General features: G+C 42.8%; 1 protein-coding gene and 1 pseudogene across 1 annotated transcript; both read left to right on the plus strand.

Annotated features, from left to right (window-relative positions):
• The first annotated feature begins 1,247 nt into the window (after nt 1-1,247).
• LOC114708587 lies at nt 1,248-2,665 on the plus strand (annotated as a pseudogene).
• Nucleotides 2,666-4,078: 1,413 nt separating this feature from the next.
• Cdx4 (caudal type homeobox 4) lies at nt 4,079-13,002 on the plus strand. The gene is made up of 3 exons (XM_028891965.2): nt 4,079-4,752; nt 10,297-10,442; nt 11,529-13,002. The coding sequence occupies exons 1-3, from the start codon at nt 4,251-4,253 to the stop codon at nt 11,733-11,735; spliced, it is 855 nt and encodes a 284-aa protein (XP_028747798.1). The 5' UTR covers nt 4,079-4,250; the 3' UTR covers nt 11,736-13,002.
• Nucleotides 13,003-14,078: the final 1,076 nt, after the last annotated feature.

Genomic DNA, 14,078 nt, shown 5'->3' on the forward strand with positions numbered 1-14,078 from the left:
CTAGATTGCCCTTGAACTTACTATGTCACTGAAAATGGATTGAAAACCTGATCCTTCTCCCTCTACCTGCCAAATGCTGGGGCTGCTTATAGATGCCTTCTTCCATGCCAAATCTATGGTCCATTTTAAATTCAACAGCCAAAGCAATTCCCCATGGTATTCATCTACTCAAAATCCTACAATATCAGTACCTCACTTAGAGAAAATCCTAATCTTTACAAAATCTCACTCCCCCCTCAGTACTTGGACCTTATCTACTCCTTTAACCACAAAGCCTTTCTCCAACAGAAAACGAACATTCTTTTTTCACTGGTTCCCTTGGTATAGATCTTTCCTCGTGACATATTCCAACAACTCTTGTCTTTTATGCATGTTATTTCTAAGAGAAATTCTTGGAGACCACTAATTTAAAATTGCTGCATCTTTCTCCAGCAGTCCATTTTATCTATTGCTTTCTTTTTCTTCATAGACGTTATTGCTGTTTGACATGCCACAAAATGTAATTATCTAATAACATGCCATTCGAATAAAAACGTAAGGGCCAATGAGATGTTTCAGTTGCTGACAAGCCTGCCCATCTAAGTTCAATCCCCAGGATTCACATGGCAGAAGGAGATCAACTCCTACAAGTTGTCTTCTGACCTCCCCATTCCAACACACACACACACAAATAATTAAATAAATAATGTAATATTTGAAATTAGAATACAAGTTTAATAAGGTCAGATGCTTTATTCATACCCAGTTTAGCACCCACTACTTAATAAATAGTTGTTCTTCTCTTCTCTCCACTCTAGTGAGTGGAAGTTTTCACCGCTTTCACCAGATCCTGGGACCAGTTGGGAAGGATGAAGGGTCAGAATGTAAATCTGCAGGAGAAGAAGCAAGGGAATAATAACCAAAGCATCTATTTCTGGTGGGAAACTTGCTTATGTGACTATCTGACACCATTTTAGAGGCAATATGGGCTTCTGTGCTTTGAGGTAACCCAGGAGGAGAGCATGCTGGTCATTCTCAGAAGAACCCTAGGATTCTAGCTTTCCTTGGATCTTAAAAATCCTTGAGTTTGGGAGGAGGGACACTTGAGTTCTGCTATACACAGAATCCTTTGGTGCCTAAGACAGAAAGGAGAAGGTATACCTGAAGGAGGGTTTGTTTGGGGCTTTGTATCTTCATGTGCTTCCTATTTGATAATGGGAGTTCTTCATTCCATCATATTGCTTTACTCTGAAAGGGGATAAAATTGTATGTCCACTGCATTCAAGGCTCCCATTCAACAAGTTATTGTGAACATGTTCACACCAACCTGCATAAAATCAATAGGCAGCTTTGTACTGTCTGAATTAGCAACTCATAGACTAGTGCTAAGTCCTGATACTGGTACAGCTTAAGCTGGAATTCCCAGAGTTAAGGTGGTGGGACCCACCAGTCTAGCCAGATGTCTTTGGAAATTTGTATTGAGGAGGACACCCATGTGCCCCAATCAACACCTGGCATGGTATGAGAAAGTAAACAGAACCCCAAACCTGTGTGGCATGTGCTCTGCCCTGGCTGCCTCAGCTTTAACCAGCATGCTCGTGTCTAAAAGTTATCATATTAAGGAAGTTCCTGAACTTTCTTTGTTGGTTGAAGATAAGGTTGAAAGTTACAAGAAGGCCATGGAAGCTGTTTCGTTTAAGAAACTTAAAGCTTAGAACCACACCAAAAATATTGACCCCACACCCAAGAGTAATTGGCCAACATAAACTGGACTCATTTTTGGTTTGGTTTGGTTTTTTTAAAGGGGGAGGGCTGGAGAGATGGTCAGCAGTTAAGAGCATATATTGCTCTTCCAGAGGACCAGAGTTGGATTCCTAGAACCACATCCAGTGGCTTACAACCACCTATGACTACACCTCCAATAGGATCTAGCCAGCTCTGGCCTCTGCAGGCACCTGCACTCACTTACATGCGCGCGCGTGTGCGCGCGTACACAAACACACACACACACACACACACACACACACACACACACACACACACACACTTAAAAATAATAAAAATAAATTTTAAAAGAGAGAGCGAATACAAAGTTGGGTGGGGAGAGAGGAGGTGGGGTGGACCTGGGAGGACTTGAAGGAAGGAATGAATATGATCAAAATGCACCATATGAAATTCTCAAAGAATTAATAAAATAATTTTAAAAATTCTATGTTTTTTTACAAATGAGAGCTGGCAAGAGCAAAATGAGAAAGTGTCATTATATCCAGTTCAGGGGACACTGCACCATCTATAATGAAGACAATGGTGTCATCAAGACTTTCAGAAACATCCCTGGAATTGTTCTGTTTAACGTAAGCAAACTGCTCCCGATGGGTGCGGAAGAGATTTCTGCATTTGGACTAACGGTGTTTTCTCAAAGTTAGATGAATCATATGCCACTAGGTTTATAACCATTTCCCTCAAGAGTAACTATAGCCTTCACATATACAAGATGATCAATACAGATGTCGGCAGAATCCTGAAAAGCCAAAGAGCCCTACAGGCAACACACAGAAAGATTCATCAGACTCCTGAATAAGAATCTACTAAGAAGCTGAGTATCGTGTTGAAGCTAAACCCACACACGAGGACCCTGCAACAGAACACAGTCTTCACCGAGCCGGAAAGGACAAAGACTGGGTAAAGAAAGCAGGGGCAAGTAGCCAAAGCCAAATCAGATGGGGGCTGCAGAGAAGAGGCTGAGAAGAAGGGGATGCAAAAGGGTGCAAAGAATGGGGTACAAAGAAGGGGTGCAGAGAAGGGATACAGAGATGGTGGTACATAGCGGGGTTCAGGAAGGGGTGCGTGGAAGGGTCTGCAGACAATGGGTGCAGAGAACGCAGCTTAGAGCAGGGGCACAGGCCAAGAAAGTCAGCAAGGAAAGAGGACCATTGCTGTTAAGAACACGAAGAAGCCTTTGCAGGAAAAGCTGTAACTTCCAAGAAACCAGCAATTGAAAAGAAACCAGCCAGCCAAAAAGAAGTCTACCACAGGGGGTGAGGGTGGGAAACCGGTCACACAAACTATTAAAATCCGTTTTATGTCATAAGGGTTAAATTATTGGGGACACCTTATTTGAATAAAAAACGGATCAAGAATCCTATCAAAAGTGTATCTGATGAATAAATGAGTACAGCAGTCAAGCTGGTTACATGCTTCATCTTAATGAACCCTGCCTTGTAATGTAGATGTAGTTGGGGCTTCTATTTTTAGATGGCTGGAAGGGTCTGGGGAGCTAGGTGATAGACTGCTAACTCATACTTATGGAAGGAAATTGCAAGTCTGCCATGGATTTGAGACTGCAAGAACTTCTTTTGAGGCACTAACTTTGAAGCAGAAAGAGATATTTAAACTAGTACATTAATGTGACATTCGGACAATGCACTAGCCACCTGCTTTCTCTCCTCCCTTCCTCTTTTCATAGCCTGTATGTTTCATTATGCTTTAATATGTGCATATTTGTTAAGCATCCAATTAACGCAGTCTCCCATCCAACTGGAATGTAACTTGAGGAGGTCAGAGTAGAAATGTTTGTTAGTACTGTACCCCCCAGTGCCTACAACACTTCCTGATGCACTGGATCCTGAATATACATTTGTGAAACAAGTATCTGTCCGTGGAAACAAAGCCCTCTCCTTGAAGAGTGTGTGGGAGAAGGGAAAATCCTTTACAGTGGCATGATGGGTCAGTGCCAAGTGGAAAACCCGTACCACGAGAATATGGGTAGAGGGGGAGACCAGAAGAGCAGGCTGGGCTCTGAAGATCAGTGAAAGACAGGGCCTCAGTATAAAGAGAGCAAGACTTTGTGTGTCTCAGTCTCATTTTGAAGGAGCTGATCAGAATCTCTTGAGGAACAGCTGCCTTCAAAAGCGCAAAACTGGTGCTAAGGAAGCAGAAGAATCCCAGAAGCGGCTGGGAGCCAGGGGAGAAGGTGCCTGGAGTGAACAAGTTCCTGTGGAAGTGAAATGACCCTTCATTTGAATGCAAATGCTATGTAAAAGCCAGAAGCCCCTTGACGTCAGCCCAGCCTTTGGTGGCCCTCCTATGGCCCACTACCAGTCACCTGGAAACCTGGTGTAGGACAGGAAGAATCAAGTAGTCCCAGACGCAAAGAGGAGGCAGTGGCGCAGCTAGTGCTGATTCTCTCTTGCGTCTCAAACCCGAGTTGGAGCTAAGTTTACAGGGACCTCAGGATGGCTTAGGGAGCAACTTCTTCTATCCAAGTCATCATGTACGGAAGCTGCCTTTTGGAAAAAGAAGCGGCCATGTACCCAGGTACTCTCAGGAGCCCTGGAGGAGGCAGCACAACCGGGGTGGGCACCTCTGGGAGCAGTGGTAGTCCGCTGCCTGCCTCCAACTTCACTACGGCCCCAGCTTACCCACACTACATGGGGTACCCTCATATGCCTAACATGGATCCCCACGAGCCTTCGCTGGGAGCCTGGAGCTCACCCTACAGTCCGCCCCGGGAAGACTGGAGTACATACCCTGGGCTTTCCAGTACAATGGGCACAGTACCCATGAACGACATGACCTCAAGCTCTACGGCTTTCGGCTCGCCAGACTACAGCAATCTGGGCCCCACCAGCGGCGCAAGCAACAGCGGTAGCCTGCCAGCCCCGGCCAGTGAGTCATTGGTCTCCATCGACTCAGGCACCGTTGGTGCCAGTTCTCCCAGCAGGAGCCGCCACAGCCCCTACGCGTGGATGCGCAAGACTGTGCAGGTGACCGGTGAGTAATCCGTCCCCCGCACTGTTCCCTTCCTCCCTTCACTGCTCTTGGTCTGCCTGCCCTCTTACTCTTCACCACCCCCGCCTTCCCCAGGAGAGTTCAGCTAAGCAGCCCGCAGCGTAGCTGGCTGGCAGGATAAATACTTCCCTCCTTTGCGCCTAGGTTCAAAGCCGGCTAAAAGTAGCGCTTGGGACTAAACCTCTCCTGGGGTTTGTTGGGGTTGTTGGTTTGCTTTGCTCTGCTTTGCTTTGGTTTTACCCTTTCTGGATCAGTCAAGGGAGTGATCGCATGGGCAGTGCTCCCGATGAACTACAAGGATGGGGATCCAACCCGGTCGTTGCCCAGATGGGAAAACAGATGCACATGTGATGAATGGGGTGAGAGGACAGCTGAGCTTGTCACCATGCTTGTCTGTTCTGTCTCCAAATCTTTCCCCACCCTGGTGTGCAGACTCGCCAAAAACTGGTGATGTTCACCTTAGTAGGTGCTTGCTTAGCGGGCAACCGACGGCGGCCCAGTCTAAGAAGCTTTCCGTGGCAAAGCAGCCTCAGTTACAGGACTCTCAACGAAGCTGCCGCTTCCTTCGCCCAAATTAGCAGTGTCTGAAGCCTATCCCTTTCCAATGTTCCTTCCCACCGAGGGAAGCACTGAGTGGGCGAGGTTACAGCACTGAGCTGTCAATTCATATGACACAACACTCACACCCGCCAAGCGTACAGCCAATACGAGTATTAGTATCCCCCCAATAAGTGCCTAAAGCCCTCGTCGCTATTCCAGCAGGTGTCCACGAACTGCAGAGGCAGAATGTGACAGCGACAACACACAAGATGGCATAAAGATCCCAATTTAAGGTCTAATGTCGCTGCCCAGCAAGCCCTGGTGGGCAACCACGGGGAGCTGGGAGCTAGCTGGTGGGGAGCGAGGCTCACAGAGGAAGTGAAGGCTCCTCCTGCACTTTAATCTTAGATAGGGATGGGGTGATGTGCTTGTTTTCGGCGTGGTTGTTCTCTTAGCACTTTCTTATTATTCCAATACTTGCTCCCTGTTATTAGAAAAGGTTGGTGACATTTGACTACCACATTCATCTCTCTGGAGATGATATTTCAATAGTATTTGATTCGATGATTATGTTGTTCACAGTCCTGTGTTTTCTCTTCTCTCTCCTCCAAAAAGCAAAGGTGGGAGGATAGAAAGGTACTATGTCCTGCCTCTGGGACAGTTTTCAGCCAGGAGGAGGACGCTCCCGTTTTATTACTAAGGTTAAAAGTAACACTTCCAAACTTGCTTAAAGGTGGTGGTAGACAGCATTAAAAAGAAAATAAGGGTGAGTCATGTAACTTTAAAAAAATGAGGTTAGGGTAGGGTATCCATCCCCAGAGCTGCTGTTACATCTAATCTTGGGGGTAAAATTAACATCCATTCACCAAAACCTAATAATAAGCAAAATACACACATTTAAAAGGACATAGAGAGTAGCTGCTGTCTAGGGTTATACTTTGAAACCTGTTAGGGGAAGAGTGTCTCTGGCTCGTTGTTTTTAACTAGAAAACAATTAGGGTTTGAAAAGGGCATGATAAGAAAATGATGTGATGGATTTTCTGTTGATGAGGGGAAACACAACAGTTCTCTCTGTCTTTGAGTCTTCCCTTTGATATATATCTCAGAGCCTTCTTTGGGTAATTCTGATGCCAAGAGAAGTTGAGAAGGAGCCTCCCTAGCCTGTGTACCTTCATTTGTTAAAGCCTCAAACCTGACGTAATCATGCCACCTTCACAAGGTTTTCAGTGTTTAGGAGAAGCATAACACTGAGAATGATATTGCAACCCCTTGGACTCTTGGCAACTCGTCCTGTAGACAAAGCTTTGTGAACTTCAACACCTGTTCTATCTGAACTCCTTTTACGTTCACATTAGTGCTGTCTTCTTCTAGCTCAGGTTGTTATTATCAATAATTTAAGAAGATGATGAATATGCATAAGAGCACCTCACAGCACACACATAAATTCTGGAGATTCTAGTCTCTTTCATGGTATCAGGCCAGAAACTCCACAAAAATCAATGTCATCACCCTCATTGGACACTTTGGACCAAAATGTACCCCCCTTGTATGCTTAACAAACAGAGCAGGTGTTACATGTTTGTAAAACTGAATAAATGAATGAGTCAGATCTTCCTAAGCTTTCTGCTCACCTTGGAGCATTGCACAACAACATGTGATTTAGGGCTGAGAGGAAAAAATCTGTGGACCACAAACTGGAAGTAGTCCTCCCTTGGATTAAGGCAATCAATGACAGTTTTCTATATTAATGAAGATAATTGAAACAGACTTAGTTAAGGGGGGGCACTCATTACAGCTGTGATTTCTAATGAAAGTGAGCAGATTGACATGTAGAATAAATTACTGTCTTCCAGATGATCATAGTTTTCTTAGTATTCTATTCTAAACACATGCCTTTTCATAACTTATAGGAAATGTATCTTATCCAAAAGTTTCTAGAATGTTAATATTTTCATCCAGTCTCATATTTTAAACAATGCCAGTGCATGAGACCAAGTGGTTTTTGTTTTGTTTTTGTTTTTCATTTTCTTTAGTACAGAACTGTGACCCTGTGTGAGCATTGGTCAGGCACTGTCCGAAGCAGAGCTGCAAAGAAGCTTCTCTGTTTACAAAAGGAGAAAGAATTTTGATTGATTCTGATAAGCCATTCAGGACTAAGGAAATACTTTAAAAGCTGTCGTCAATTGGGACACTTCACTTAATGATTCTTGAGGCTTGTCATTGTCTTCCTTGGTCTTTCATATTTTGTTGGACAATTTCTTACATGAATTTGGATGTGATTTTTAGTTAAAAGCTGTAAAGGATGGCCATTAGGTGAAGTCATCATGGTGGTACTGCCTGTGGAAGAAGACTGGTTCTCTTCATCTTTGTCCCACTGTCATCACCATCATGCCCCCAAAGCTCTGTGGGGCTTTTCTGCCTGGCATCACTTTAGCCATGAGTCTCTCCACTGAACACCATTTCAAACACACTTATGGTGACTGTAAGTCATCCTATGTGGTGGCATTGCCTAATGAACTGTGAGGGCACTGTCTCCTGGGTGCTGGGAAGGACCACTATGAACTATGGAAGTGTTTGTTCAAGTCTTTGTGGAAGAAGTAAGGAAATTCTTACTTCAGAGGAATGGAAATAGCTGCTTAATACATCTTAGACTTTTTTCCAATCCTAAATTAACTCACAATATCAGCTGAGAAGGGAATCCCTTGGTCTCCAAATGTCATTGTCTCTGGAAAATAGAGGAACCTAATAAAAACAAGTATTCTTCATGCTTTGGGTGTTTGGCTTTAGTTATGGGAATATGGACATTACGCCCTAGCAGAAAGTGTCCACATCCCTTCAGTCATTTCAGGGGAAGAGGAAATGGGGGAAAGAGGTGTGGTTCTGAGAAGGCAGCACAAGACGAGTTCCAGGAAATTTCAATTTCTTTCTTTTTGTAAACTGTGCAGGTAGTATACTCCCCTGTCTTCTTGGGGGTTTCGGTCTTATCTATCAGATTGGGGCCACAGACCCTCTTTACCACTTGTTTCGCTTTGATATGCATCTAAGCTCTTCTCATCACTCCTTTCTTTGGAGGTTATATTGCCGGAAAGGGTGAGCATTTTCATGGCAAATAAAGAGGCCTGCTCTTGACTTTATTGTCCTCAGAAGAAACTGCAAGAGGGGAATTTATGACCAATGGGGGTGGGGAAGGACCACAACCTTTCCAGAGTTCTTGAAGTCTGCTTACATTTACTGATTAATTGACCAAACTGAAGACACAGACACACACAAGTTGAATTTTAACCTCTCTGAATCAAGTTAAAATTTAAACTCGGTCCCTTTTTGATCAGGAAGGGTTTTAGGAACTAGCTCCTCAGGATTATATTTTGATCCTAAAATTTGAGGTCCTAAAAACAAATTAAACCTCAGGTTTTTGTTTTCATTCTTCAGTATACATTCTGTCTTTGGGATATGCCAAAAGCCAGATCCCTGGTTTCCTATGTTTCTGTGTGGATTCAGAAATCTAGCTCAAAGTTTGGGCCTGTGAGGAAAGTTAATTGGCTGGGACCCATCATTTCAAGGGAGGGAAATTTCATTTCACTGAGTCGTCCAGAAGTTATCCAGCCATTTAGTTGAATCCTGAGGTAGATCTGTTTCTGCATCCATTCCCCCTTCCTCTTCCTGGAGATGAAAGGGTGTCTGACATTTGTTTAGGGCTTGTAAATTCCAAGCCAATTGGTTGATGTTCCTGAATGTAAAGAGGGTTCAGGATGGGATCCATGCTATGTAGCTCCTTTGTTAGGCCTGTGCTGCATCTTAACACCTCAATGGAGTTTAGGGACCCACTTTAAAGAAGTCTTTGTCCTACAGGTCGCTCCCCAAAATCTCACATCAAAAACAACCAGAGAAGATCAGAAGAAGTTTCTAAAAGCCACAGAGAAAAAGAGCAAGCTCCTAGAGGGGGTTAGAGAAACTGAAAAGAAAGGGAAACTTCCTAATCACCTCTGGAAAATTTGAAAGGAGGAATAACACTCCATTTGAAGGAGAGCATGAGAAATTAGCTCAATGTTGTAACACAAGCCAAATGTTTGGATATCTTTTCAAAGCACGTGGAATACTCACTTCAGTCTGCTTAAGTCAACACTCCCTCCTTCCCCCATTCACTATCCACTTGGAAATGAAAAATGCCTTAAGATTCCCACTGGAAAACTATCACTTTTTAAAAAATAAATAGGAGCTATTTTGAAGCATAATTTGCTAAGTAGCAATAAATATTTTCCTTTCAAACTATACAAATTCTTTCTAGGTAGTACATGTAACTATGTCAGGATTCCAGAATAGTTTGCCACACTTGGGATTACACTTCCCAACGGGTTTAAACTGGGAATAAATCTAGCATACTGATTTGGGAGTCAAAGGTACATGTTTTGGTCAACACTCCTAAGCTCACTAGCACAAATTCACTTACCTATACTGAACCTTGGGTTCCTTATTTATACAATGGGGATAAGACATTCTCTGCATAATTCAACAGAGTCGATAAGATGCTTAATGGGAAACAGTCATGAAAGAATTGTGTAAAATGTAACTCACGGAGCATGTTGCCATTACTGTTCATACTGGTTGGGGATGGAATGAAATTCATGGGTTGACTGTTTATTTTAAATGTTTGATATAACAGTAGGTCAATGGTAGAATAGCTGGAATTTGACTGATCATTTCAGGAGAAACATTAAAAAGATGTTTTGGATAGATAGATAGATAGATAGATAGATAGATAAATAGATAGATTAGAATGATGGATGTTTTTATACACATCCAGTTAGATACCATGGCCATAGATGATAATGCATTTAATGGAGAAACACACATGACATATTTGGTTTAAAAATACATTTGCTTTATAAAGTAATAAATAAAAGTAAGAAGAGTAACTGGTTCCTTTAACCCAAAAAAATCTCCAAAGGAGCAGAATAAGATGAAATGTCATGCTTTCTCCCCCAACAGGGAAAACAAGAACAAAAGAAAAGTATCGTGTGGTTTACACCGATCATCAAAGGCTGGAGCTGGAAAAGGAATTTCACTGCAATAGATACATCACCATCCGAAGGAAGTCAGAGCTGGCAGTTAACCTGGGCCTTTCTGAGAGACAGGTATTGCCAAACATTTCCCACATAGTCATTTCAACTGTCTGGGGTTTGGAGGAAATAGCAAACTAGAGGACAGAGGCTTTCTTTAAGCACCCTTAAACCCACACTCATCCTGTGTTGTTTCATTGGCCTTTGGATTTATTAACTATTTAATGGGTGGGTATCGCACAAGCCTGGGAACAAGAGATGGAACACAGAGATGCAAATAGATCAGAATTCCAATACAATTCATCAATCAAGTCAAACCTTGATCTGATCTCTCGAGTAGTACTGAGTGTGAGAAGTGAAAATTTCACAACTATGGCCACTGTCTGCTCCCTGTCAGTCAAACTACAAGAGGGACTGCACATCATTGCAGCTCCATGGATGGAGCTTTTCTGTCATTCAAGACAGGCAATGTAATCGTCTCTGGTCTATATGATGTCATGATGCCTGCCTTGAATTTAATTCACTGTGAGTACTCAGTGAAGGCCAAGTTGCGGCAAAGGTCAGCAGTTTCCACTCATTCAGCTTTGCAATTACATGAGCACCTGGTGAGTTTTCCCTAGTCTAGGAGTGCTGCCGGAGTCATAGACATCTAGAAAGGTAAAGTCCGTTAATACATTGCCTTATCTCAAGCAGTTTGCATTCCATCCATGTGTAGGCACATTAACACCACTCTGGTGTTGATTTCCAACAAGAAATAGATGGTATTCCATGACCCTGTTCACCCAGTTCTATGTGTTGTTAACTTTTTAATACAAGGAAGTTACTCTTAATGACCGATTGTAATCACCTTTGCTATTTAAATAGTTCTCTTTCATCAGCAGTCCTTGCCATCCTTATATAATTATTTCTACTGTGTAGCAGAGGAGTGAGTTGCATTCAGAGTTGGTAGTCCTAGATTTGACTATTTCAGTCTCTTTTCTTACAAAATGCCTGCCCTCTCTGAGCCACAGCTTTTTAGAACCTGTAAAATGGGTATACTTCACAAAGTTACCATGAGGCTCAAATGAAGAGATGTTCCTGAAGGGGTCTTGTAAGACCAGCAGCCACTGTTGACTACACTCAGGGTAGTCCCCATTAAGTATAAAGCATTTTGTGTTTCAGGTGAAAATCTGGTTTCAGAATCGCAGAGCCAAGGAGAGAAAGATGATCAAAAAGAAAATCTCCCAGTTTGAGAACACTGGAGGTTCCGTGCAAAGTGACTCTGGCTCCATCAGCCCTGGGGACCTGCCCAACACTTTTTTCACCACTCCAGCTGCTGTCCGTGGATTTCAGCCAATTGAGATACAACAGGTCATAGTCTCCGAATGAAACAAGAGCAGAGAAACAGAAGCACCCTTCCCATTGCAGTGTCTCTTTGGCCTCTAAGATTTCAGCAGGGCAGTTGAGATTGGATGTAATTCCTTATAAGGCAGAATTCCAAACAATGGACACACAATGAGTTGGAGATATTTCAGAAGACTCTCCCATTCAGAAACTCTCCCCAGATAATTCCTATTCTACACTGTTATATGGGGGCTGGGCAGGAAGTTCAGTGATAAGCTTTGCTACTTAAAATCTAGACTCAGGAGCCCTTGCAACTTTCCTTACAATTTCAGAAACTTGCTTGTGCATAGATTTTCAAACACAGTCCTGCCCAGACAGTCCTGCCCAGAGGCACATGCGCATATATGCTCTTGTGTTTGTTATTTGATTCTGAGTGTTTGTGGTCTTTTTTAGGGGTAGGAGGAAAGTAAGCAGAAGTTTCTCTATCTCTAGATACCTTTTAAAACAGTAATTAAAAACATCCAGTTTTCTTAACAAGCTAAGTTTGTAAAACAGCATCAGGAGGTTATTACAAATCTATCGCCACTGACTAATAAAAAGGAGATCATTTTTCCCCTCGAATAAAACTTGTCTGCCATCAAATACCTAATCATAGAACTTGGAAGATATATCCATTTCAGATCTTGTCAGAACAATGAAATCAGACTAGAACACCACATGCCAGGTTAATTGAGTCGATAGCAAGGCAGACAGATATTCACCACACAGAATAAACCTGCACTGGTGTGCGCCACCACCTCCCGGCAGGCCTCTAGTTTTAAGACAATTACTTGTCTGGGGGTTGAAAATAAGAACTGTGTCTTCCCAGTCCTTAAGGAAATCTCAGAAAAGGGGCTTATAGTTCCAAGGTTCCTACTGAGGATACACCAATTAGTGCTGAAAGATTTAAGGAAAAGCCACTTCTGACAGGACCTCTTGGAAGTATATTCCTTCCAACACACGTGTGAAGAAGGCATCAATCACTCCATTTTACTGATAAGGAAAGCGAGTTGTGAGCATCAGGTCACTTTCCACAGACATAAAATAAGACAACTACAGATGCTGATGAGGACCTCTGCCTACAGAGAGGGATCTTCCTCAGTTTGAAAGGATAAGTCCAAATTCATTCCTAATACATAAAAGATGCACCTTTGGCTGTAACAGTCGCATTTACCTGTAAGTTCCCCTTTCTTGCTGTAAAGCTATTGATGGTTCTCTCTTACTAGACTGAAAATAAAATGATAGCATATTAAAGGCATTTTCTTTCAAAAGACATGTTTATTCTTTCTCTGAGTGCTGAAAAAAAGATACAGCCCTACTTTTATGGCTACATTGCAGTGGTATATGCTGGGGGCATATAGACAGGAGAAAGATAACACTAAAGCTCAAAGGTTGTACTCCAAGTAGGCTTCAATAAGGAAGGAGGTGGGAGGGCGAGACAGTAATGAAAACTCAACAGTGTTCAGTGGGTTAAATGGGGAATTAAGGAGGGATCGTCTTTGCACTATTTTTCCAAGTTTCACTCTGATTTTTTTATCTGCAAGTAATTTGCAGACTTAAAAGAGTCTTTGCAATTTATTCGGTGTTCCAGTCTTCAAATGCTTTACTTAACACTGTTGATCTTATCTTCGAGTTTGTGTGCAACTACAAAGAAAGATCACTGAGAGGACCTGGCCTGTTTCCAGATAAAGAAGGAAGTAAGGCCCAAGGAAAGTTTTCCACTGTTGGCTCAAATCCAGAGAACTGGCCATTTCTCCGGTTGAAACGTTTTAATAGTACCAAGCCAAGTCAAGAAGGGAAGGGAGCCAGTAAGGAAGGACTGGAAAGGGGGAATGAACTAGAAGGTGGTGTGGAGAACACTTAAGAGGTGGTTATCAGTCTGCAGAGATGCTACAAAGGGGCTAGGAATGTAGCTCACTTTAGAGAATGCTTGCCTAGCATGGAGTCCTCAGGCCAGTCTCCAGCACTGCATACATGGAGCATGGAAGCTCATGCCTGTCATCCCAGAACTCAGGGTATAAAGGCTAGAGAATCCTTGGCTCTATAATGAATTTGAAGACAGCCTGGACTACATGAGACCCTGCCCCCACCCCCCAAAAAAATACTGCAAAAATAATTACAGCACAGTTATTATAACTCTGATAACAAAAAAGGCAAGCAATCATTACAGAGTTTAGTCTATAGAGGTAGCCACACTATATAATTTAGATTCAGTCCCTCAAACAGGGATTACTGGCTCTCATATTCATACTTGAATATGCTACTGAGGAGAGACACAAATAATTGACAATCACTGAGTCTCCTATATAATCGCAGTTAATAGGTTTGAAAGGTAGGGGCTGACCTGGG

This window comes from Peromyscus leucopus, chromosome X (genome assembly GCF_004664715.2).
Source record: "Peromyscus leucopus breed LL Stock chromosome X, UCI_PerLeu_2.1, whole genome shotgun sequence".
Lineage (NCBI taxonomy): Eukaryota > Metazoa > Chordata > Mammalia > Rodentia > Cricetidae > Peromyscus > Peromyscus leucopus.